The sequence below is a fragment of the Chiloscyllium punctatum genome, chromosome 32 (genome assembly GCF_047496795.1).
Source record: "Chiloscyllium punctatum isolate Juve2018m chromosome 32, sChiPun1.3, whole genome shotgun sequence".
Taxonomy (NCBI): Eukaryota; Metazoa; Chordata; class Chondrichthyes; order Orectolobiformes; family Hemiscylliidae; genus Chiloscyllium; species Chiloscyllium punctatum.
The window spans coordinates 13041365-13068830 of record NC_092770.1 but is presented as its reverse complement, the minus strand read 5'-3'; the positions used below and the strand labels follow the sequence as shown (position 1 = coordinate 13068830).

The 27466-nt window shown below is 41.3% G+C and overlaps 1 protein-coding gene across 4 annotated transcripts in view; it reads right to left on the bottom strand.

Annotated features, from left to right (window-relative positions):
• Positions 1-1429: 1429 nt before the first annotated feature.
• Positions 1430-27466, bottom strand: part of LOC140457898 (voltage-gated potassium channel KCNC2-like) — a 196797-nt gene continuing 170760 nt past the window's right edge. For 2 of the 4 annotated variants that reach the window (XM_072551656.1, XM_072551651.1), the window contains 2 exons: positions 13591-13643; positions 1430-8895 (listed from right to left, as the gene is read on the bottom strand). In XM_072551656.1, coding sequence (XP_072407757.1) covers positions 8776-8895; positions 13591-13643 — 173 coding nt within the window. In that variant the 3' untranslated portion in view covers positions 1430-8775. The remainder of the gene's footprint in view (positions 8896-13590; positions 13644-27466) is intronic. The other 2 variants (XR_011953412.1, XR_011953413.1) reach the window with 1 other exon arrangement.

Below are 27466 nucleotides of genomic sequence, written 5' to 3'. Positions count from 1 at the left end.
ATTGTGTTTTTCTTCTTTACCTGGGATTAGTTGAGTGATCAAATCGATATTTTGAACTGCAGCACGAATTTCAGCCCCTCAAAACTAGTGCCTGTAAGTCGACCCTATAAATCGAACCTTTAAAAATAGTCTACGAAATTCGACTTTTACACGAGTATATACGGTAGATACTTCCAATCACATTTGATGAACTGAAGAAAAAAAAATCCTATTCTCAAGTATAAAGTACCCTAACAAAATGGAATAAATTTTAATTTATAAGGTTAAAATTGCTACCTTGGAGCAAATGCTGCTTACAATAATATCAATTGGCCCAAACTGTGTGGTCAACATTGAAAAGATTTACAGGGTTGCCAGGTGGCTCAGTAGTTAACCTGATGGGGGTAGGTGGGTAGCTCTTGGAGGGTCGATGTGGACTTGATGGGCCAAATGTCCTGCTTCCACATTGTAGGGATTCTATGATTCAATCTCAATATCTACATGGCAAAGATTCCCCTTCTCTTGTTATCACTTCTAATTCATTACAAATTCAGAGATCTCAAGGCATTCAGCAACTGTGAGGTCATTAACCAGGTGAACAGTCAACCACATTGAAACATATTCACAGAGAGCAAACCAGGAAGCAATGTTCACCAGTTATCCTTTACTTTTAATTTATATTTTAAAGAACAAAACAAATGACTGTTAGATTCACACGGGATTAAGGTAGAAACTTAGATATTTTGAATAGGCTTTTATTATTTTGAGAATGTGACTTAATGTGACAATTTGACATTCCATGATCAGGTTTACAGAGCCAGTGTTGTTGTTTAGCAGAAATTATGAACTTTGCATTTTAAAAACTCAGTCACAGTTCATTCAACAACGTTTGACTTTTTTTGGAAAAGTATCTTTTCACACCCAGCCTCCAGGCTTCAAGATGCATTTTACTCAGCAGTTTAATGGTTTCTTGTCAAAGATTTTCAACAGCACACTCTATGGGCAGGGGGACACAAAATCACTGATGGAAACTTCCATATTTCCAAATTTCATTGCAACTGTGTAGTCTTCATTAATTTTTGAGCAATAACATTGAGGAATGCAAACCATTTTGTTATTGTCACGACCCCAAATTATGACTTTATTTTTGTTCTAATAAGCACAGCAGACAAAACCTACCAGACAAGGAAGACACTAAATAGGAAGGTGTAAAGGATTAAAAAAATCTCATGAGCTCAGAAAACTGTAATGAACTGACATATTCATAATGCACAAAGGAAAACAGAAGTTGCTGGATAAGCTCAGCAGGTCTGCCAGCATCTGTGAAGAGAAATCAGAGTCAACGTTTCAGGTCTGGTGACCCTTCCTCAGAACTTCCTCCATTCCTCCGAAACATTAACTCTGGCTTCTCTTCACAGATGCTGCCAGACCTGCTGAGCTTATCCAGCAATTTTTCTTTTCATTTCTCATTTACAGCATCCACAGTTCTTTTGGTTTATATCCATAATTCAATCTGAACTACCCTTTATTTTACCGATTTGTCATATGCTCAGGACTGCCTACTGTCAATAGATAAAAGGGGAAATTGATTTTTCATGCTTAATACTGGATAAACCATATCAACTGTTGGCCATTTCCAATCTGGCTGAAATGGGATTGAGCCCATCTGCTTGTGAAAATCAATGTGTGTGCCAAAGATTGGTCAAGCCAATAAGACGTAGTAAAGGATGAATAAAAAAGGATGATGCTGAGTTTCTCCAGAACTTTCTGTTTGTATTTCAGATTTCCAGCATCTGCAGTATTTTACTTTTAATAAAAGCATTAGTCATGAGAATGGGGATATTTTGCATATACAGACTGGTCAATTTTATTTCTTCTAGTTGTTTCTGTTTGTTGAACAAAGTGGCATATCTTAACAACTAGTAAGCTCAAAGCAAGGATAGATATCAGACTTTCAGCTTGAAGGCTATTCGTGAAATACTGATAGAAATTCCATTAAATATATCCATCGTTGAGCATTTAGTAGGATAGTTAAACCTTACATTTTACATCAAGCAAGCATTTAGATTAGCATAGAAGAATGATCCAAATGGTGATTAGGAGCAAATATCAATCAAGAAAAATAGAAACTAGAAAGTAAGATGGAATACATGGCTAAAGTAATCTGTGGATAGAGAGAAACTGAGTTAATGTTTTAAGTCTATGAGCTTGGTCACTGAACTAATTTCTCCTTATTCTTTTGACAGGATGTGAGTACCACTGGCTCGGCTACATTCATTGCCCATCCCAGTTGCCCTTGAGAAGATGTTGGTGAGCAGCCTTCTTGAACAACTGCTGTCAATGTCGAGTCAGCAGACCCTAAATCTTGCTAGAAAGGAGTTTGATCCTGTGACAGTAAAGGAGCAGTGATATATTTCCAAATCAGAATAATATGTGACTTGGAGGATAACTTTCAAGCATGGTGCTCCTGTGCATCTGATGCTGTTATCCTTGTGGGTGGCAGACGTCATGAATTTAGACGGTGATATCTCAGAATCTTGGTGAATTGTTGCCAGTTATCTTGTAGGTGGTGCACACTACAGTCATTGGACATTGCTGAACTGTTTTGGGAAGAACTGGTAAAAGCAGCAAAGGAGGGATGAGGGAAAAAAGTTTTTATGCTGTATGTATTTGGAATCTGGAGTTTACAGCTTAAGAATATGCCAGAAATTGGTTTAATTGAGGGATTTAAGAGGGAATTGGATTATTGTCTGAGAAGGAAGTGAAACTAGGTAAGTTCCTCCATCAGAGACTCAGCATGGATACAATGGTCTGAATGTCTCCTTCTGTGCTATAATTGTTATATAATTCTGTTCTAATGGCTTCAGGGCTGTATGTCTGTTTGTGACTCAGGCAGATTGAGAAGGTTCTGACAGGGAGGAAAGACACCAGACGCGCTGTCATTTTGAAAAAAAAAACCTCTTCTTCCACTATGACAGGGCTTAAAATACCAATCTCCTTCTTTCTTTAGTAGAGTGTGCGACATGAGAAGAGGAGTTTAGATTTTCTGAAGCAATAAATGAAAGCCAGGAGTTTAGTCAGCTTGGATTGTAGCAGTTACAACCAGAAATGAGGAAGTCAAGTCCAACAGTAATGAAATAACTATGCTTCTTTGAAATGAGAATCTTGTGGAGAACAAAGATGTGTTATTGTTTTAAAACGGGTTCAGAAATGTGAAGCTTTGCTCATAATACAGTTGATAACCAACATAAGCCTGAGACTGTTTTTTTAATGAAATAGGAGCAGAAAGTGAAATGAGCTTGACTAGTTAGGCAAGTGAAGAATATATTGAATATGACTAAGATTGATCCCTTAAACATCTTCAGTTTAAAAAGAATGCGTCAGAATTGCAATAAGGCACAATGGAGAATGGTAAAGAAAGGTCAGCTCTCTTGTTGTTTATACAGAAAAGGAAGTAAAAGACTTTTCAAATACTTTCAGATTAGACGTAAATTCATAAAATGGCTAGGGAACAGTAAGAGGCTATTGGTCATCGGTCCTGTACCAGCTCTGCCAGAGTATAATTCAGCTTTCCCCACTGACCCACTCTTTCCTCTTATCCCTGCAAATCATTTCTCTTCAGCGGCTTATCCAATTCCCTTTTGAAAGTCACAACTGAATCTACCTCCAGTACATTCACCGGCAGTGAATTTTAGATCCTAACCCCTCACTGCATGTTCCCACCAACAAATACATTTTCCCAGGTTGACTCAGGTTCTGCTGACAATCACCTTACATCCGATTGTCAAAGGGAACAGCTTCTGTCCATATGAATTTAGAGCCCGCATAATTTGGAGCACCAAATTACATCTCAACATTCGCTTCCCTAAAGAAAACAATTCCACATTCCCTAATCCAGCCTCACAACTGAAGTGCTTCAGTTGCAGACACTTCTTGTAAATCATTTCTGCACCCATTGTAAAGTGTTCACATTTACAGTTCAGTGGCATTTCCTTTGTGAAGAGTAACTACTACCTTAGAGACTGCTTCTCGGGTAAGACAAGTGCTCTTTGAAGATCATTTTGTGGCTAGGACTTTCTATAGTGAACCCTTCTTCGCCTCTGTACAGAGCTTGTCCTCCTTCTTGCTTCTGCTTTACCCCCTCATTATGCTGTGATCCAAGAGGTACTGCAATTGTCGCTCCCACAATTGGGAAAAATCTTTATATCCATAGGCCTTCAAAATGCACTCAACTCTTTGCAAAGGGGCAGCAGCATTCCCTGATCATTGAAAGATCATGCAGTGTAAAGACAATAAATACAGGCTGACTCTTGAGTAACAATTAAGCAGGCCTCACCCATATCTCACTTACAGCTAACTACACCTCCTCCAGTACCTCAATTGATGCTCCCCAACAATAACTTTCCCTGCTGCACAACACCCACCACTGGACTGGACCTGAACCCCTGTCACTGGACCTGATCTGATGCTCTCCATTCCCCAAACAGGACCACACTCAGCACACCCCCACTGGAAGATTGATTCATTGCTTTTTCTCTCAGCAGTTGCCCTAAACTGAGATTTTTAATCAGTAAGTCAGGAATTTATTTTGTAAATGTGAACCCCCTGCACTAGGCCTCCTGCAAACAGGTGGAAGTACCTGGAGAAAGAAAGCCAAGGAGGTGTATATTCTGACAAGCCAAAAGAGCATCTAAGTGAACTCTCTGCACAGGGTTCAGGAACTGCCAAACTGTGTTCTCACCCTTTCCCCCACCCATACCAACCAGGTTTTTCTAATATTTGTGTCTGTAGGGGGAGTTTATCTGTAGTTTAAAGTTTTCACCAGAGGAGTTAAAGCTCAACAGTTTCAAATTCATTATCGGTAGTTAGAATCTATTTGTTCATCAAAAAGTAATTCTTGTTAAAGCCAGAAACTTGGTCCATGCTTTCTGTCAATCCATGTCTAAAAGACAGGGTGTTTAAGGAGTCCTGCAACTTTTAATTTTTTTAAAACTTTTAAATGATTTCAGGAGTAGCACAGATTTCAATTCAGTCTGCTACCCCCACTGAATTATGTTACAGGCAATATGGGCTTTGCCAAGAAGATGTCTCCACATTGAGCAGAAAACACATAGTTTTGATACTCATTAGATTATACTTCTGCTGTGTGTTTAAAAAATCTTTGACTTTGTGTTACAAATAGTTTGATTTGTTCTATTCCATTTTCATTTCTCTTGTTAATATACTTCTGTTTGAGTGCTCAAACAAAATCTGCAGAATTGTATGCTTATGCTTCAGCAAGAGACCACTTCAGTAAAATCAAAATTAAACAAAATATGATCTATTGAGCCTGGTTTCAGAATAACATCATTTGGGATCATAACAGTACCTAAGCTCAATACTAGACAGGTTCCCTTCAAGACCGAAACAGGTAATGGAAATGCAAGAAAGTATCAGGAAGGTGACATTAGAAAACAATGTTTTCTAATTTCACACAAAATTCAGGAATTCCTCTGTTAGCAGCAAGACCAGATGGACTGCAGCAGTTCAAGACAATAGCTCACCATCACCTTCTCAAGGAATAGGCATCACCAGTATCTGTGTGGAATTTACATGTTCTCCGTGTCTACATGAGTTTCTGTTGGGTGCTCCAGAGTCCTCCCAAAGTCCAAAGACGTGAAGATTTCTGTCTCAGGCCAACTGCAGTGCTCCAGAGAGGCTCAATACAAGCTGGACAAAAACATCTCACTTTGGGGCGGCACGGTGACTCAATGCTTAGCACTGCTGCCTCACAGCACCAGGGATCCGGGTTCAATTCCAGCCTCAGGCAACTGTGTGTATGGAGCTTGCACATTCTCCCTGTGTCTGCATGGGTTTCCTCCAAGTGCTCTTGTCTCCTTCCACAATCCAAAGATGTGCAGGTTAGGTGAATTGGCTATGCTAAATTGCCCATGGTGTTCAGGGATGTGTAGGATTAGGAGCATTAATCAGGGGTAAATATAGGGTAGGGGAGTGGGTCAGTGTGGGCTTGTTAGGCCAAAGGGCCTGTTTCCACACTGTAGGGATTCTATGATCCTTGGCCTTGCCAACAATGCCCCCCTCTCTTGACCAAATTTGCAGAAAATGAGTACCTCAAATAATGTTTGGTCACGCTTTGATTAAGTATCTTGGGGCAGTTTACAATGTTAATGTAAAATTGTTGTCCTTCAGAAGAATCAGTGTGTGGAATTCTAATATTTGTATCTAATCCCTTCATCCCCAACCACTCAGCATTCATGGACATCTAAGAGACACATAAAAGCCCTACTTGACAAAGGTATGCAGCAAGAAGTGGAAAATCATGTGTAACATCACCCAAATCTCCAAAGTGTGGACCTGGTGGCCAAGGCCCCTTGTTGGTACCACTAATTTGGGAAATTACACTGATCATTTTGGTTATTTCAATGACCTATTGCAGCATCATCCAATGCACGAAAAGGTGAGAAAGAATGGCATTTAGAGAACAATTTGAAATATCTCTCATGATTTCCTCTCCTCACTGAAAGTATTTAGTAAGCAACACAAAAGAATCTAACCAATGATAATTATTCCCTTTCCAAATATCTTTCACAATCAGAAGAAGAACAATTTTTGCTAATGATTATAATTGTAGCACATGGGAGTTTCATTTTTTAAAAAGGTGGTGCGAGAATTGAAGAGGGAAACTGACAGGATTTCAGGAAGGAAACTGCAATAACTGATAGAAATAATTGTTCACCACCTCAGGAGGTGATGACTCAGAATCAGGGCAGGATATGGATCCTGAGATGCTACAATCTCGTCTTATTAAAACCAGATGTTTCCTATATTTCAAGGATGTTAGAGATGTTCATTGTATAATGGTTCTGCACTAAAATAGGATGAAATGGAAAAACATCAACATTACTGAACGTGCGCAATCATATTGGCTACGAACCAGCAGAAAATAATAATGCCATAATTACAGACTGAAACATGAAATGAGCACAGGCAGTTTAGAGCTGATTTTAAGGTCCATGAATGGAGCCGGAGGGTAGTGGATAGGAATCATACATAGCCAGTTGGATAAACTGGTTAGCAAGGATGACGAGGATCTATCTGATTTAATATGGGGGATGAACTCCTGGCCCACATTGGCCAACCTTATCAGTTTGGGTTAACAAATTGCATAGTGAAACTAGTAACTTATGTAGATGGGAAACCTTACAGCTAAAAGGTAACAAAAGAAAAGTATTATGCTTAACAACCATTGGAATATTTGAACATTTTTGAAAAGTTTGTGGTCAAACAAATAGAAGGTAAATGATTGACAGTATCAAGGTAGAAAAACAGTTTTAGAACTAGTGCTGGAATGATACATTAAATCTGGTGAGGTCATACGCAATGAGTTTGAGGTATTTAGCCCTTCCAGAGCACTTTCTCCAGGGGAGAGGCCTACACGCCTCACAGGAAGAGGAAGTCACATCCATTGCTATATGCCATGCTCATAGGCATGGGGACAGAAGTGGAAGAAGGTGATGTGCCTTCAACTGGAAAAATATGCCCAGCCTTCAGTTCCATTAAACAAGGCTATGGTAATGCATGGAGTGCTGCTGGGTAACCTGCTAAACATATACTTCTGACCCAGGCACATTTGATTCTTATTATTGCTGGCCATAGTTACAGATGGAGAAAAATATAATGGTTTATTATTCAGAGGATTAGCACACTCCAGTGTGAATTTCTGTGGGAGTTTGTTCTCTCACCTGCAGTAACTTTGGCAGAAGAGCCCTGGAATCTCCAGAAAAAAAATGCTTAAATTTAGGGTCAATATTCAAAAATTCCCAATCTAATGCCATTCTGGGAATACCATTGTTGCAAGTGCTGCTATAATTCAAGGAGGAGACTCAGTCTCATCATCACCTTCTCAGGTTATCTATGGATGAGAAATGAATCTGTCTTTAGAAAAGTCACACACATTTTGAAAGAAAAATAAAATAAATCTCATTGCTTGGTGTGTGGGAACTTGCTGTGCAATAACTGGCTGCCACATTTTGGCTACATGTCAGTACTGTCTACACTTGAAAACTATTTCTTAAACTGTGTAGCTATCAGGGAAATGCTATTGATGTGAAAAGCACTTTACCTTACAGTTTTACATATGGCTCTCATATACTCAGTCCCACATAACAACAAAAACAGCTTATTACAATGTTGCAAACTATATTGGAAGACGTGTCTTGGAGACAACTTTGTAATGTTAGTCACATGCTTGCCACTTTAAGCCTTGGGCAGTAGTCTTCCGACAGTGACAACAGGCTATGACAAGACAGCACCTCACAGCACCATGCATTCCACTCACCAACTTACAAGTTGCAGCAGTTACACACATCCCAGCTTTTGCAAGATGTGAACTTCAGGAGGTAGTAGAGGCTATATCAGAATGCAAATACAATGAAGAACAAGTAGTACTCACAAAAGAGAAGCAAGGATCTTCTGATTTATACCGGGACACCATTACATTGGGAAATTGCAGGAATGCAGTGATATTAGGTTGCCATGCTACACTTATATTACCAGTCAGCAGAAATGCAGATGATATGTCATCATTTCCATACATCTGTGAACATCACAGTGGATTGGAGCACTGCAGATAATGCTAGCTTGGTACCAAAACAATAAGTGCTTAAGTCTGTCAGTGTTCGTATCAATCCCGTGGCACAGGTGGTGGCAGATTTCTCCAGCATTTGGCACAGTTCTGTCGTTACTTCCACTGACAACCTTAAACCATGCAGACGCCGCATCTTGGATCCAGGATCCTTAATCTAGGTAAATCGATCTCTGCCTGAACATGTGGTTTGGATGGTGACGGTGAATAATTGAAGTCTTCCTCGGGATCAATCTTACCTGCATGGCAGCCATCCACACCCCCTCTTCTCCCTGCAGAAAACATAAACAGAGCAGATTCCCATAGGGAAATATTGTCACAATTTGTAGGACCTATTTTAATATAGCATCATAGAATTATGAGTTACTTATCCCATTGTCTTTGTATAAATTCTTTGATCCAATTATTTGTACACTTCAGCTCTTTCCCCATTGTTCAGCCACATTTTACTTTGCAAGCATTTATCCAGATCCATTGTGAACGTTATTATTGACTCTATCTCCACCATATATTGAGGAACTTTCTGTTAATTCATACCAATTTGCTGCATCAGCTTCCTCCCCCATTTTCTTTCCTCTTCTTTAGCCAATTAATTTATAAAAAAATTGCTCTGGTCACCAATTCTTCTGCTACCAGGAAGCAATTCCATTTATTTATTGTCTCACTTACTCATGATTTTGAGAATCTCTACTCTTTCCTTAACCTTCTCTTTTCTACAGTCGCAGAAACTGTAGCATTTTTTTTCACTAACATGGTGTATCAGAAACACTAACAAGGTGATCGTTCAAGCCTGACTTTAAACATCCTCTCTCCCTTTAACTGAAGCTGCTGTACTTTAGATCCCCATTGGAAGTGCATGTAACTAATGCAGACCATAAATCTGACCTGAAAACTGAAGAATATCAGGATGTTTAACTGGTATTATTAAAGTGCTGAATTGAAGGGTCTGTCTGTATGCAGCAAAAGTACCATGAATCATACACCATACCCACAAGAAACAATATACCACAGGCTTTGATCCATCAAGTCTACTTTGCTATTTTTTTCCATTTGAGCCACCAAAATTCAACACTCTAATGCCACCATCACATTGGCAAAAAGTAGACATTAAATACTTCATAGTGGTACTAGTAGAATCCATCAAAAGGGCAAACCTAACATTGCTTGGTTGCACAGTGACCTCTTGAAAAGAAGCATATACTTGTTTTTAACTTTCACCTTCATTTAGGTCTGCCACATGGAAAGCAGCTTCATTCCATATTTCTGTCTCTACGAATAGCAGCACTCAGCTGTGCTATGATAGCATGACTTCCCAAAACCCAACACCAATTATTTGAGCTTAGAGAACCAATGGGTTAAGCTCTGAAGACAGTCAGTTGGTACACAGAGCTGCATAGTCGTTTTTCTTTCGTTCATGCCATTTATGTTATTTAAATTTTAAATATAATTACAATAGGCCCACTGCTGCACCCTTCAGAAAAGTCAAGTCTGTTTAGTATTAATCTCCTGTTATATACAGAAATGCAGTTAACAAAATAAAAGAGCTGATAATATTAATTCTGTGAGCACTGATAGCAATAAAAAGTCACAAACTGGCTGACCATCACTTTAAATATATATTAAAATATACAAATTCCTTTGTGCACTCTCTTAATAAATTGCTTAATATGTTTAAAAGAATCCTCAGTTCATTATTTAATAAAATTTCTCACCTTGCTTAGCATTTTCATTATTCTGTTAAAATATCACATCTAAGAATTCCACCTTTAGCTTTTCTTTATTTTTCATTGGGTTATATTTATTGATTTTCTGCTTTGTGGAATGGATGTTCTCACTGTGCAGAAATAAGGGAGTACTCTTGACAAAAGCTTGTGAAGATTTTTTTTCTGCATTATAGGTAATCACCTCAGCAAGATAAATATAGTTGAGGGAAACTATTTAGCTCGTCTATTTCAGTTTGCAGAGAAACCCAAGGTAAGTCTAACATAGTGCCAGAGATTCTTTCTCTCCTACGCTGCTGTGTGTACAATTCCAGATATCAATCAGTCATTGTAAGAACATTCCTTTTGTAAACATTTATCTGTGTTGCCTTTTCTGTTAGCTGTGAAGTAATGCTTTAGATAACATTTCATTCTGAGCTTACATACCTCTATGCATGCCTCTGATGTATCTTATTACTAGTCTATTTTCATAGTTCCATTCTAAAAATCCTTGTTACAGAAGGGGAAAGCTCGTTGACAATCTCAGTACACACCTGGATGGATAAATGACGATAATAACAGGCACCAGGATCAACTAAAGCTCTTTGCCAAAGTAAAATTTATTCTTGTAGGTCTGCTGACTCTAGTCAGGGAGAAATCTTAAGATCTACTCTTTCTGGGAACCATATCAAATGGCTGCTGGGCTGGCACAAAGCAGGAGAATAATACTTGAGGGCTGCAAAGGCTCCAACATTTCATTGAAATAATGCAAGCACAAATAGCCTGCCTCCTGGGAGGTAGTTGTCAGAATATTAATGCAGCATAAATAGGCACATCATGGAGTTCTGTCACTATCCATTAGACCACTTGGAAAATTAGGGCTCAGAAATCAATCTGTATTTGCTTTTGAGCACAGAAGTTGAGATTTATGACCCGCCCACACTGGCTCCCATGAGGCAAACAGCTTGCATAATTGGTGAAGGACAAGGGATTGTACCTCTCACACTGTTTAATGCCCCACAGTCCCATTACTTGTCCATATGCACACCCAAGCCAGAGCTCTTGCCTGCTATCCAGGCACTGTCTCTCAGACTCATACACCATGCAGCAGTGCCAGCCAAAAACATAGCTCCTGCTGTTTCCACAGACGTCCAGCTGCTGAGCTATGACCGTCAAGTCACCCAATGATTAGTGCACCACAGTTACTCACGTTCAACCTCTCCCTTTGCAGGAGAAGGTTCTCCATAACCAAGTGGCAGCAGTACAGTTGTTCACAAACCCATTGTCCTCTCTAAAGGTGACAACATTTGTGTCTTATCATGAATCACAATGCTAGTGTCCCTGCTTTTGACTGCCAGCCAGGCAACCCAGGCTGCTGACCTTCATGCTGAGGTGGCACAATCTGAAACCATCTCTGAAGGACCAGAGCTGCTCAAGAGGGTTTTGCAAGATCAGCTGCCAGTCTCTCTTGGTGGAAGTCAATAGAATCCCATCAGGCATGTCATTTCAGCTCTTTGAGTAGCTATTTGAGTAGCATTGTATAGAAGTACAAGATTAGGGAAAGGCATCTAAGAGGACAGACATGCAGAGAATACCTGAAGCTGAATGGTTCCTTTCTGCTCATATCATTGGACCTCTTGCTTGACTAAACCTTTATGGCAGGGTTTTTGGTGGTGGTTTTACTGTAGGATTCTAACAAAGAGGATACTGCAATGGGAGGTTGTGGATGAAAGGAGCATTGCGTGTCCTGTAGAAATGCTGGTGAAAGGATACTGTTCCAAGGATTTAGGCATTCATGTGTAGCCCTTCTACTAGCAAAGGCATTCTAGATGTGTCTTCCCTGCTACTACCCCTTTCTCCCTTTGCACAGTTCTTTCCACCGCTGTAGCTCTGTTCTTCCTGCTACGTTGTTAGCCAACCGGCACTATAATAGCAACCCGCATACCTACTGCAGGCTTTTCTTATATTGACAGGTCATGTGTTCCTCTGCCCCTTCTTGTGAGGACGCAGCATCACTCCATACCAAATCAACCAATTCAATTTAATATCTCCCCATGCAACAAAACAAAAAAGATCCACAGTATTTCAACAAACTTGGTACAAGCATAAATTGGTCTAAATTTGTGAGGAGAAAGTGAGGACTGCAGATGCTGGAGATCAGAGCTGAAAATGTGTTGCTGGAAAAGCGCAGCGGGTCAGGCAGCATCCAAGGAGCAGGAGAATCAACGTTTCGGGCATGAAGAAGGGGTGCTCTTTGGATGCTAAATTTGTGAGGTCCACCTTGGCAAGAAGTGGAGGCTGTTTGGTATTATGATCTGGGAAGATTTGGGCATATGAATGACATGCTTGGGTGAGTATTCTGTCCAGCATGGAAAACCATGCAGACCAGTCCAGCAGTGGACCTGGGATACTATGAGTCAGATTCGCCTTCTAGCTTTTTCTCAAATAATGCTACAGAACAAAATCTCTAGCTGATGACCTCACTGAGCATAAATCATTGGAAAACTGTCCCTGAGATCTTCATAGAATTAATATAAAATAAGAACTAATTTAGTTCCACTGCTCAACCTAATTCAGACTCCTGTTACTGAACCTATTTAGTATGTGCAATTAGCATGCTACATTGTATTTAATTAATAGAATGATTTTTTTTGCCATGCAAAGATTTATGAGAGTGTGGAATGCAACACTGAAGTGATGATTTCAGCTGAATTAATCGTGACATTTAAGAGGGAGTTGAAGAAGTATTAATGGTTATGGGAAGGCGCAAGGAAATGGAATGCGAGTAGGTAGGCCTAATGTGGAGTTGGCACTAGCAATGGGCATGGCAGGCTGAGAAAACCTCTCTCTGAGCTGGGATTTCAGAGCTATCAGTGATTACCATTTGAAAATCACCAAATACATTGTCAAGTGACCCTGCCTGTTAACTGGGAGGAAGCTGAACATCCAAAGTGATCAACCTTAATTCTGAATATTGCACTTTATCTTAGATATACTGTTGCAGAGACAAAGTAAAATCAAGAATGCAATGCTGGAAACCCAAATTGAAAGTTTGGACGAAGGGCCTACAGCTGAAATGTTCACCTGCATATCGTGTCTGTGTTCATTTTTAAAAATCCAAACATACGTTTGCATCATAATTCTGGACAGCAGGCATCATGTTCCACAACTTGCGCTCTTTACCACTATCAACTGAATTTGTCATCTGTTGTAATTTTCAAAAATGTTATTTGTTTTAATATATGTATAAAGCAAAATAAAACTCACCTCATGATGAAATTCAGATGTAATGAGCTGAGCAGTGGTAAGTTCTAGAAGCCCTGATTGGCACAAACAAAATGCAATCACAAGTGTACCATACAACTGAAATGAAGTGACATGAACTTTCATTTGATTAATATAAGGTAATAACATCTCTTGATTAAATTACAGAGAATATTGTACTTGGAATTATTCTATTGTACAGTACAATTCAAAGAATGTGAACTGCTAAGTGAAGCAGTGAAATATGGAAATATTCTTCATAAGTTTGAATACAGGGGCTAGTTGGCTGGCATCTGGTCAAGACTAATGCCAATGGAGGGGGGTTGATTTGTTGTAGCTGAGGTAGACTTGGAACCTTTCTCTTTTTCCTGTCCCTAGAAGGCAATGGAAAGTCATCACTATGAAAAATTGCCAAGGAAATGATGCAGGATGAAGGAGACAACAAGCCAAGGACCTGCCACTGAGTGAATCCACATGAATGACTGAATGAATATTGACAAATGTTATGCCAAGTCTTATCAGATATTGTTATTATACTTGGGTCAATTTTGCATGCCTTTACCCACTAGAAAACATCTATTCCCAAAGTACTATAGCTATGAAAACCATAATACCAGGTCTTTGCCCTCAACACCTCCATTATAATGACTGAGAACTCTTCAGGAGCAATGGTAGTCTGATCGTTTGGCTCCAACAGGTACAAGCCTAGTGTTGCTAGGATAATAAGGAATAAAGAGACATTCTCAAACCCCTCTCTCTACCTTTTGTAGCAACATTCATTGGAAACAAAATGCAAAATCACTTTAATAATGGTATTATGGGCTTGTACAAAGATCTTCGCTCAGTCTGAATGGTCTAATGGAAATCTATCAGCAGAGGATCAGAATTGACACTTTGTTTTGTCTACTTACCCACTGAACATTTAACAGCCAAAGAAACCATTGGCCGTGATTACACCTACAGATCTCTCAGAGCTGGAGCTGTAGTGCCTCTTTGCACCCAAACTAGCCAATGGGAGAGCCAACCTGGGGAACGGGTCTGTATTGGCAACGTTGCAGGGCCTCTGTGATGTGGCATCAAATGCCACACTAACTGGATGAGTGTGGGTCGACTGGCAAGTCCAAAATGAGGACATAGTGTAGCCAAGAAAATTAGCCTCTGAACAATGCTGGAAAATGCCAATATGCACTTGGAAACCTTAGATCAAAACCTTATTTTTATTTGTGAATTCAGCTTAGTCAGTTTTGTGCTGTGCAAAGTAGACAACTGCAGCCTAAAATCTTGTCGTGTGTGTGCAAGCTTCCTTTATTAATATTGTCTAACTGCATGTGTAGCTTCACTTAGTTTCAGAACCTTTGTTGCTTTCAATGCATTGAATTGCTACTGTTAAAATTGGACTATCTTGAGCATCAGCTGGTCCCATGTTAACAAGTAGCAAACACAAAACCCTTCGATATTGGCTAAATAACATGCTTGTTTGTGCATTTCTTCAGTGTGGAATATATGTGTGCTTGTTACTTCTCAACATTTAAAAAACTTGGTGCATAATCTTCTTTAACATTCATCATTCATCTTGGATGAATTGGAATGAATTTTGGACAAGTTTGGAATGTGGAGTCAAATTGCTGCAGCATTTGAATTATTCATATCTGAACTTAACCATTTAAAAACAAAGGACAGAGATGCAGTGACTGTTTAAAAACCAAATGGTGGGACTGTAAAAAATATACAATTACAAAACTACTATATGGGTCATTTGAGAATAACACATCATTAACGAGAGTAGCAACTGAAAACCTTTAACCCCTGCTGGGTTAATTAAAAAGTGTAAAGAACATTTTAAACTTGTGCAGAGTAACACAAGTAACATTATTTCAGTTTGTTTTAATCTATAATTTGGCAGTTCCTTTCACCCACTGAACTACTGGACGACTAATAACTTCAAGCGAGCATTGTAAGAAATATCCCATTTTCGTGAAATGGACATCACAGCTTGATTTTCCTCAAACCATTGTAGAAATTGATGCTATGGATTGTTACCAACATACCACAGGAATCTGAACACCACACTTGACGATCACAGGATTAGACATCATAGACAAACAGTACACTACATCACCATGGAAATCAAATCTAAATAGGCACAGCTTTTAAAATCAGTTGCTAATAATCTGACTGCCATGCAGATACAGAAAGTTTGCTAAGATAGCCATGCAAAATAGTGTTGGCATGCAGCATAATTAAAAAACAAGTATTTGGGAACTGAAATTTCTTTAGGGCTGTGGGATCGTTCAGCACAATGGAGAGAGCACTTGACCCACTGTGTTCGTCTCAGCTCAATGTTACTGTAATATAAAGGGAGTTTCACTGGTCCACTCTCTCCTCATAATCCTGTATCAATCTCAATTTAATTGCACAGCCTCTGCTCTAATCTCGCCATGCTGACCTGTATTTTCTTAAAGTCATCCCAATACTCCATTGTCTCCCCATCATCATACATCAACCAGAGAATCATAGAATCCAAAAGTGTGGAAGCAGGTCATTCAGCTCATTGAGACCTAACGACCCTTTGATGACCATCCCACACAGACCCACCTCCCTGCTGAATCCCAATAACACTGCATTTCCCATGGCTAATCCACCTTGCCTGCACATCCCTGGACACCATGGGCAACTTACCATGGCTAATCCACTTAACAATGGAGAACCAATCCCATCATCCTACTTTCTCTCGGGTCACTGGCCCACAGATACCAGTGATACCCCAAGATGTGGCTTCCTCAGGGACAGGCACGTGGTACTGCTAGCACACTGACTAAGTAGACAGGCAGGAGGCTGGAAGAACACAGCAAGCCAGGCAGTATCAGGAGGTGCAGAAGTTGACGTTTCGGGTGTAACCCTTCTTCAGAAGGATTCAGAAGGTGAGTGGCTTTACATCTATCTTCTGAATTCAGTGTACCTCTGTGAGAAACCACTGTGATTGGCCATCACCTCTGACCCTCCCCACATGATGCCTAACCCTCCCCAAACTTCACTCTAGAGAGGCTGATCACATCCCTTCCTGGGTCCTCTGATTAAATACAATGTCTGAGCTCTCCTCAGCAGGTTTTCAACAGTACTTCCACACCATACCTCAGAAAGACACCACAACATCACCTCAAGGCATCCCTGAACACCTCTTCTACTATGCTCCCAACTGTACTCCCAGGGTTCTGATCACCTCCTCCTCCCTCCCCCATTGTTACCCTGAGGTTCTCACATTGTCACCTGCCATGGCTCTCTTTCCAGTATCAGCCTCACCTTCAAGACCAAATCCCTTACCATCCCTGAGATTTTCTCCAAACTTCACTGTGGAATCACCAGGTCCTGTGACTTTCAATGCCTATCCAGTTGGACGTCAGATTGTAAATATGGCTGATGTCTGAGGGATACTGGTCAGGGATGTCACACACGCACTGTGGTGTTCCAATTCCACAATGGGATTCAAACTCCTGACTTCCGGAGTCTCAAGGAATTTCTCATCTATCAGGTCAAAATCCAGACCTTGACCAGTTTGATCTGAATTTTTGTACATGCAGAGAGACTTCCTATAATACTGACAATGGCAGCAGGGGCCTGAATCTAGAATGCCACACCTACCATTTTCATTTGGTGCTTTGTGTGAGTGGAGATGAAGGAAATTAGGACAGGTTTGAAACTGGACGCCTGTGATTCAGTGAGATAGCTGCCCCAGGAAGGTCTGATTTTCACTCGGATTTGTTCAAAATATGATTGCGCACTTTAGACCTGGTAGGAGAAGGTCTAAAGGTACTGGACTTATCTAGAGAGGTGGCATATCCTTTTGGATATGGCCCTGGGACACCTCAGGAACTGTCATGGTCTCCCTTTTGGGGTTCTTCAACGGAGACATGAATGTGCTTGAAAAATGCATGAACTCATTGCAGTTGTCAAAAGGAGCTGCCAAAGTGTAAATGCATTTCAAACTCATTTTAATATTTGAAAAGATTGTCTGTAGTGCTAAAAAATATCAGTGCTTGCTTTTCATTCTGTCTCTCAACATAAGTCTCAGGTTACAAATACAGGATTAGTGCTGAGTGACTGATTTTACACTTTAACTACCACAACTGGTTGCCTGTCAGTTGATTGTCTGTTTGGCTGCCTCAAGTCATTATAACCCTTTTGAAGTAGGACTGCAAATTCCAGTGCTTATTTTTAGAAAGGATTAAATGAATTTAAATGTAGCAGTTGTATGTTTATCAAAAGTGAATTTATCAATACCAGCTTCAAAAACTTTGTTTGATCCCAGCATGTGTTTTGAGGTCCTTCCACGGTAGATACTGCATTAGTTGGCATGGTTGGTGCAAGAGCAAAGGAGGGGTTACATTAGTATGAGAAAATTATGGATAATGGGGTGGATAAAGAGTCATAGGTTGTCACGGAGGGAATGATGGGCCATGTGGTGTCCACGGAGGGATGTGAAGTGGCATGTGTTGGCATGGGAAAAGTGTAGAGGGATGAGATCTGAAAGATTGTCTTTCATTTCTCTTTCATGGTTAAGATAAGATTGCTGGTGCAACCACTCCTGCACCTGGAAGCCTCTGCAATGTAAAAACCAGTCCCTTCAGATCGAACACCTGCAGTCCCAGAATATTCCATCCCAGGTTGGATTTGCCAAGTTGGGAACCATTCCATCACTGGGAAAATTGAGGTCTTTCTCTTCCAGATGTATTTGTGCTCAACTATGCACAGAAAGCATAAAAAAATGTCACTTGCCAAATTTCAATTCAAACGCACACTATATCAATAATTGTTATCAAAAGACAGTTCTTTTTAGATTTTTTTTGCAGGAAACTCTAATTACTGCATGATATGTATTCAACAATCTCTTGCATATCCCAGAGGCATTATGTTGCTAGCCTTCAGCTACTTTAGACAATGCTCTGGAACTTGGTTCTGTGTCTCCCTGCCTCATTCCCTCTTTTTCCTCATTTAAGATACTCCTTAAACCTTATTGCTCTGACTAAATGTCATGTATCCCGTTTCTCACAAGGCTAAATGACAAATTTTGTCCGACAGCATTCCTGGGAAGTGCTTGAAGGCACTTTATCATGGTAGTGTTACTATATATTGTCATTTGGGCATCAGGCAGTTTTCTAGTGAATGTTTGTGAATTATTTCCTTGTGAATTGTGACAATAATGTGCTGATCATTAATCTGTTAATGTCACTGAAGCATTAATGCTCAGGAGCATCCATCTGACAACCATTGTTCTCACAAATCTGGGATGCAGTTGAGAAATAAGCACTGCATCAAACAGCTAACCTAATCTTCCATGACATTGTTCACTGTGAAAAACAAGGTTAAATTACATCTCCTGTACCTTTTCTGAGAACAACTGTTCATTTTCTTATATATTTTTCAATTCTTTTCTCCTCATTATGCCTCAATTTTCTCTATATTGAATGATATGTTTTCTCCTGCTCTCTCCTCTTTCCCTAGCCCTTTTTTTTTGTTCAGTTTATTTTTTTCTTTCTCTAACCTGCCCTTCTATTTCTGTTTACCTTCCAAATTGGAAACTCCTATCATCTACCACCTGCAAGTTTCCCTCCAACCATCTAGCCATACTTTCACTGCTGTTGGAACATTCTAGAACTCCCTTCCTAAGAGCATTGTATGCATCTCTACGTGCTAGGGACTGCAGCAATTCAAGAAGTTGGTTCACAATCATCTGTTCAAGGGCATTTTCTTCGGCATTATGGTGAATCCAGCCACAGAGTCATAGAGATGTACAGCATGGAAACAGACCCTTCAGTCCAACTCGTCCATGCTGACCAGATATCCTATATCAATATAGTCCCATTTGCCAGCACTTAGCCCATATTCCTCTAAACCCTTCTTAGTCATATACCCATCCAGATGCCTTTTAATGTTATAATTGTACCAGCATCCCCCACTTCCTGTAGCAGCTCATTCCATTCACACATCAACCTTTATGTGAAAAAGTTGCCCCTAAGGTCCCTTTTACATTTTTCACCTCTCATCTTAAACCTATGCCCTCTAGCACTGGACTACCCCTACTCCAGAGAAAGACCTTGTCTAATTACCCTATCCATGCCTCTCGTGATTTAAAAATCTCTAAAAGGTCACCCGTCAGGCTCTGAAGCTCCAGAGAAAATAGCCCCAACCTATTCAGCCTCATAGTCCTCAAGGCTTTTTGAACTGTACTACGTGGACTTTGTCTTAGAGTCTCTTTTTTAATTTTTGTTTTCTTTATTATATTATCGTGGAAGGTCTAGTAATCTGAACTCTTATTCCTTTATTTTCTAATTTATAACTATGATTTTGAACTTTTGAAGGTTGATAGTGCTGGACATTCATTTTTATTTTTCTAATTTTTTTTCCTAAGCATTTGTACTCACGAATCTCTATCTAGATAGGTACCTTTGTACCTAAAATAATAATGTAAGTGGTGACTTGTAAACTTTCCATGGGCAATAAAGCTAATTCAATTAATTTAATTCAATTGGGGATCCTAAGAAATCTTGGCCTTGCCAGTGCTGCCCACATCCCATGATAAAAATAGTTTTTACTTGAAAAAAGATTTTTGCCCTAAGAAGTTTTGGGATTAATCTGAAATTTGTGACTTCTTTATGTTTAGTTACCAAACTAAACACTTTTGCTCGGCAAGTGTATGGAATGAGCTGCCAGAGGAAATGGTGAAGGCTGGTACAATTACAACATTTAAAAGGCATTTGGATGGGTATATGAATAGGAAGGGTTTGGAGGGATATGGGCGGGTGCTGGTAGGTAGGGCTAGATTGGGTTAGGATATCTGGTCGGCATGGACAGGTTGGACCAAAGGGTCTGTTTCCATGCTGTACATCTCTATGACTATGACTCTATGACTTGAGTTTGTGCAGCATGGGTAATGATCTCAACTAGCAATGTATGTTGGTCTTGAAATAATCATTGCCAATTTGGGATTGGAAATGACTGGTTTCCTGAGCTGTTCCTGACGTTAACTATTTGAAGCAGAAGGAGAAATGTCTTGGAAATGTTGGGGCTGAAGTTTAGCTGGAATTGGTGGCATCAATTGCCTTGAGTTTCAAGGAAGGTTTCTCTATATGAGGCCTCATGAATTTTCCTGCACTACCATTCCAAGCTCACCTCATTAGTTGTGTATCACGTCATTAAGATGCCCCATTCATCCAATAATAGCCTGATTCTCCCACTTGCCATAGATAGAAGTAGTTGCCACTGCATGACTACTACAGGATTCCTGAGTCTGGCTCCATAGCCTGTCAAATGCTGGAGCCACTCTTGAAAATATTTGCACCAGGACGTGGCAGTCAAAGGGAAATTAATGCTCTATTAACAGTGATAGGAAACTTCGGTCCAATAACATGGTGGTGCACAGGACATAGAAGAAGCCACAACACCAGATCATGCCAGTCTGGTCCAAACTCAACCATGAATTCAACCAACTGGAGGAACTCCCAGTCACGTAGGAACAAAGTCATTGACCTTTTTCTACTCCACCAGGGTGAGTGCTACCATCTTCTCTCCACTCCTCACACTCACTCCCACTCTGCCACTGCATCAACTTCCCTCCAAGGCTCACAGTGTTGCTTTGCAACATTTCCCTCAAACTGCCCTTACTCCCTCACTGCCAACCCTGCTAACCCTGCTTGGCCTTGGTGATTTCTATTCATTCATCCAGGACTTCTCATCAATGTACCCTCACCTACACCAGCTGTGACACCCAATTTTAAACTCACTCAAATAAGAATGAGATAAGAGGCATTGTCTATCAGTGTCCAACCCTGCTATTACCCCAACTACAAATGTATCCTTCACATGCCAGAATGATTACAATTTGTTTGTGACACATTCTTTCCTCTGTCTCCTGCAGCTACGATCGACATGACTATGGTGGCTGAGGTCACGAGGGAAGCCCCACAGGATGCCCCCTCTTCCACCTCTGAGGCACCCAGGTGGAGGAGGAACCACGTACAGCCCCCCCCCCCCCCCCCACCAGAAGCCTTCTCTCACAAACTTCCAAAGGTGGATAGGTCTTCTAGTTCCGCTGTTCCTGCCATCTTTACCACTGTGAGAGGTCAGGCCAAGGAGGATGCAGTTGCATCTGGCTGGGTCACACTCAGTACATCTGGGCCATCTAGACACAAATAGTCCTGGGATCACCTGACCAAAGTTCCAAGGCCAGCTGAGTTTCTATGAAGGGCAGGGTCCCTCCACTCTGACTATGGAACCCAGGCCTCCACTGAGACACAGTGGGAGGGAAAGAAGCAAGAAGAACCTGAGGGCACGTGGATGGAACAGGTGACAATTCAAGGTAAATCAATCCTTACATTTGTAAATATATGGTCATTGTCAGCTGTTAATGTGCATCTTCATCCAGCTGCAACTACACCATTGAAGATACACAGCCTACCCATCCTTAGCGCGACACAATGTTGGATGGGTGAAGCTGTGAAGTGAGCAGCCTCTCCACCACTTGCAGGCTTCGGGTACCTGGAAGGTGATTGGCACGGCCCGAGTCCATCTTTGCAGGCTCCAAAACATCCCCTTATGCTTCAGTTTCATTAGTGGGAGAGATTGCTGACGCTACATGATATGGTCAAAAGTGCAAGGAAATGATCTGCACACAGGAGGTTAATGCCTAAGCTTCACCATTTTTAAATTCATTCTTCTGTTGGCTGGGCCAGTTTTTATTGCCCACCCCTAGTTGCCCTTGAGAAGGTGGCGGTGAGCTGCTCTCTTGAACTGCTGCAGTCCATGTGCTGGAGTTTGACCCACAAGGCCTTTAGGCAGGGAATTCCAAGATTTTGACCCAGTGATAGGGAAGGAACAATGATATATCTCCAAGTCAGGAATGTGAGCAACATGGAGGGGAACTTGAAGTGGTGGTGTTCTGGTGTTTCTGCTGCCCTTGTCCTTATAGATGGAAATGGTCGTGGGTTTGGAAGGTGCTGTCTAAGGAACCTTGGTGAATTTCTGCTGTGCATGTTATAAATGGAACACGCTTTTGTTACTGATTCTCAGTGGTGGAAGCAGTGGATGCTTGTAGATGTGATGCTGTGGGCCCACCGAGTGGGCTGCTTTGTCCTGGATGGTGTGAAGTTTCTTGAGTGTTGTTGGGGCTGCACCCATCCAGGGTACAGTATTCCAACACACTCCTGACTTATGCTTTGGAGAAGGTGGACAGACCTTGGGGAGTCAGGGAATGAGTTACTCATTGCAGGAATGCTAGCCAATCTCCTTCTCGAATAGCCACTGTTGTATGACTTGTTCAGTTCAGCTTCTGATTCATAGTAATCCCCAAGATGTTGCTAGTGGAGGATTCAGCAAAAGTAATGTCATTAAGTCAACAGGTTATTGTTTGATTCTCTCTTGCTGTAGATTGTTGTTACCGGTTCTCATGTGGTGTGAATGTTACTTGCCAATTATCAGCCTAAGCCTGCATATTGTCCTTGTCTTTCTGTATCAGGACATTGACTGCTTCAGTATCTGAGTTGCAAATGGTGCTAAACATTGTACAATCATCAGCGAACATTTCGAACATTATTAATGAAGGGAAGGTCATAGCTGAAGCAGCTGAAGATGGTTAGGCTGAGGACATTACCCTGAGGACCTCCTGTAGTGGTGTCCTGGGGCTGAGATAACTGACCTCCAACAACCACAACCTTCCTGCTGTGTGTCAGGTATGACTCCAACCAGTGGAGAGCTGTCCTCCATTTCAAAATTACACCAGTTATGATTGGGTTCCTTGGTGCCACGTTTGGTCAAATACAGCTTTGATGTCAAGTGCACTCATCTTCATCTCACTTCAGGAATTCAGCTCTTTTCACCGTGTTTGAACCAAGGCTGTAATGAGATCAGGAGCTGAGTGGCCCTGATTGAACCCAAACTGGGCATCACTGAGCACATAATTGCTGAGCAGGTGCTGCTTGATAGCGCTGTTGATGACATCTTCCATCACTTTACTGATGATCGAGAGTAGGCTGATGGAACAATAATTGGCCTGTTTGGAACTATCCTGGGACAGGATATACCCGGGCAATTTTCCACATTATTGGGCAGGTGCCAGTATTATAACTGCATTGGAAAAGTCTTTCGAGATGCATGGCTAGTTGTGGAGCGCTCTTGTTTAGCACTTTTGCTGGAATGACATCAGGACGTGTAGCCTTTGCAGTTTTCAGGGCGTCCACTGTTTCTTGACATTATGTGAAGTGAATTGAATTTGCTGAAGATTGGTATCTGTGACATGGGGGACCATTGTAGGAGGCTGAGATGGATCATCCACTCAGCACTTCTGACTGAAGATTGTTGCAATTGTATTAACCTTACCTTTTTCATTTATGTGCTGGACTGCCCCCTCGGTGAGGATGGGGATATTTGTGGAACTTCCTCTTCCAGTGGGTTGTTTGACTGCTACCACCATTCACGACTGTATGTAGCAGGACTGCAGAGCTTAGATATAATCTTTTTAGCCAAGTCGCTTAGCTCTGCCTATCACTTTTATGTAAGTCATCTTGTGATGTACCTTCACTAGGTTGATGTTAGATATACTGTTACGCATACTGAATTTTGCTCCTGTTATGCACTCTTGCATTCTTCATTCAACCAAAGTTGATCCTTTGACTTAATGGTATTAGTAGTGTGGGGAATATGCCAGGCCAAGAGGTTGCAAATTATTTTAGAACACAAATTCTGTTGCTGCCAGTGACCAGAGCACCTCATGGACGCCCAATCTTGAGCTGCCAGATCAGTCTGAACCATATCACAAAATATGATGGAGCTCATCCTCAATGTGAAGATGGACTCGCATCTTCACATGGACCGTGCGGTGGTCACTCTGACCGATAGTGCTGCAGCCAGCTGTATCTATGGCAGGCCAGTTGATAGCAATGAAGTCAAATATGTTTTATTTTCCATGTTGGTTTCGTTACCACCTTCCACAGACCAAGTCCAGTCTTTCAGGACCCAAAACATTTGGCCAGTAGTTGTGCTGCTGAGACACTCTTGGTGTTGACCTTGAAGTCCTCCTCTCAGAGTACATTCTGCACCCTTGCCACCCTCGGTGCTTCTTCCAAGTGTTGTTCAACATGCAGGAGTACTGATTCACCAGTCAAGAAAGATGGAATGTGGTACTCAGCAGGTTTCCTTGTCCCTGTTTATCTGGTGCCCTGAGACTTCATAGTATCTGGAGTCAACGTTGACGACTCAAAGGGCAACTCTGACTTGACTCTATACCATTGTGCCTACACCTCTGTTGGTTCTATCCTACTGATGGGACAGGGCATATCCAGGGATTTATGGTGTCTGGAACATTGTTTATAAGGTATGATTCTGAGCGTATGACGATGTCAGGCTGTGAGTCCACTAGTTGCGAACCAGCTGTCCTGATTTTGACACAAGCTCACAGATATTGACACAGAGAAGTTTGCAAGAGTGACAGGGTTGAGTTTGTCATTGTCATTTCTGGTGCACAGGCCAAGTAGTTCAAGGAGTTTGATTCCTTTTCTGAAACATTTTGGTGGTTGATGCAACCAAGTGGTTTGCTAGCCAATTCAAAGAGCAGGTAAGAGTCAACTATATTGCTGTAGGTTTGGAAGAGCATGTAAGCCAGACCAGGGAAGGACAACAGTTTTCCTTTCTTAAAGGCCATTAATGAGCCACATATATGTTTGTATCACAATCAACAATGGTTATATAATCATCACTATACTTTTAATTCGAGATTTTAACTGAATTCTACAGTTGTTATTCACAGCACAATGCAAGGAACCAGTGAATCTCAAGGTTAAGCCCTTACAATTGGTGAATAACCAAATGTGCACATTCCCTTTCCTGTGAATCCCACAGGCTTTGAACTTCCACAAGTTCCCTCCCAATTTCTCTAAGTCTTCATCACCCCAATTTATGCCCCAACCGCAAGCATATCAAGTAAACAGACCAGGTGTGGGAGTGCACTGTCACTCTATGGAAACCAGAGGGCTGCTTCCAGTTAATAATCCCCCCCCCCCCTCACATTAATCTTTTCCTTTCAATGCTCTATCACACATTATGCTTCCCGTTTCACATATGTAATCCTTTCTGAATTTGAATAAGCTGCCTCCAATTCTGCTATTCACACAGTTAAATAGCTCGGCTTATCTCTTGCAGTCGTGGCCCCCAATTATTCCCCTTGAGTTTCACTGGACTGACCCCGGTCGAAGCCTACAGAGCAACTTTGCTGGACAGCTTCAATTGGAGTCACTAGACCCCTGTAAAACTCCCTGACCATCTTCCTCCAACTCCGTGGTCTGTTGCACTGGCGCCATTGGGTTGACTGTGGTCCATTCCCCAGACTGTAGAGATATTGACGCCCCTTGCTCCTGGGTGGTGGACTGAATATGCTTAAGCCCCGGGTCTGACATTGAATGCTGATCTTAACTTGTTGTATGGGGCTCACTGACTGAAGCATGTCTCCCTTGACTTGACTGAAGATATTCAATTTAAGAATGTTAAATACACAGGTGGTACACTGTGTAGTTGTGAGATTGATGTAGTAAGCTGCTGTATAACAGGATGTTCATCCCCCTAACTGATGACGACCAAAACCAGGAGAAGCTGTTTGATTTTGTGCCTGCACTAAGCAGGAAGGCCAGGCAGAAAGACTGTGAATCTTTTAGCTGCAGCTGAAGCACCAAAGCACCAAAAGGCAAGACAAGACAGTGGTGTTATGGGCATCAAAGTAGGCACAAAGTGTGTGAGTGCTAAGAAAGTAAATAAGGAGCCCTTAGATGCAGCCTGGTCTAGTCCATGAGTAAGTTGCCTGCCCTGAACACAAAGTGTCCAGGCAGCAGCATTGTAATGAAAGGTGCCAGCACAGTCTAAAGTGCAACACTGAGGTACAGACATGCACTGTAAGAGGATCAGAGATGGCCACTGATGGTGCAGTAAGGCTGGTATGTGTTTGGTGCTAATGTCTGTTGGTGTGGGTTGAACAGTGTGACAGCCCATGGTGTGCTCCCTGGTGACCTTGGTGACTGCTGTCCAAGGTGGACGCTTGGAGGAGCACATGGCAAGAAAAGGGTCTCTAGGTTACCACCCTGACTTTCATGTCAGGAATATCTGGTTTCTATCGGATGGAAGGATGTTGTATTGCATATAAATGAGTTGAGATAAGATACTAATGAAGATCACATTGAGAAATAATCCATGCAAATAGACCTTTCACAGCCGACTAGTGAGAATCCTGTAGCATCATCCAACACTTGGCCGAAAAATTGATCTTTTTGATCTCTGCGTTAAGAAGATCCTCAATTGTCACTGCATCTGATTTTCCTGACTTTCTCACTATAGGCAATGTCACTCAGGGACAAGTGAGTTCTGCCCTTTAAGTTTCTTCTCATCCACTTTAAGTATTCCTGATCTGCATCATTCTGAAGCACCCAAATCACAGAATGAGGTTTGAAGTCACGAGCATCAAGATGGGAGGCGTTGGGCATGAAAGATGGTTGGGGTGGGGTGGGTGGGGCGAGAGCGGGGGTAACATTTGACAGCAATGAGGTGAAAATGATGCCAGGAGTATTGAACTGGTACTCAGATAGAATCACAGCTCCATTATTATAATTCTGTCCTTTTATATTCTATATATGAATGATGTTATTCTGTTTAATATAAATGTGCTCACATAAAACAGGGCTTCTCAAACTGAGTCTCACCACTTGTACATCTTGCTTTCCTGTGTAATTGGATGAATGTGTTTGCAGATCCAAAGTAAAAGTAATGCAACTGAAATAACCCATAACATTATAGCAGTGGACAATATGAGAAATGTCTGCCTTATTTCAAGCAAAAGTGGTTTATCTTT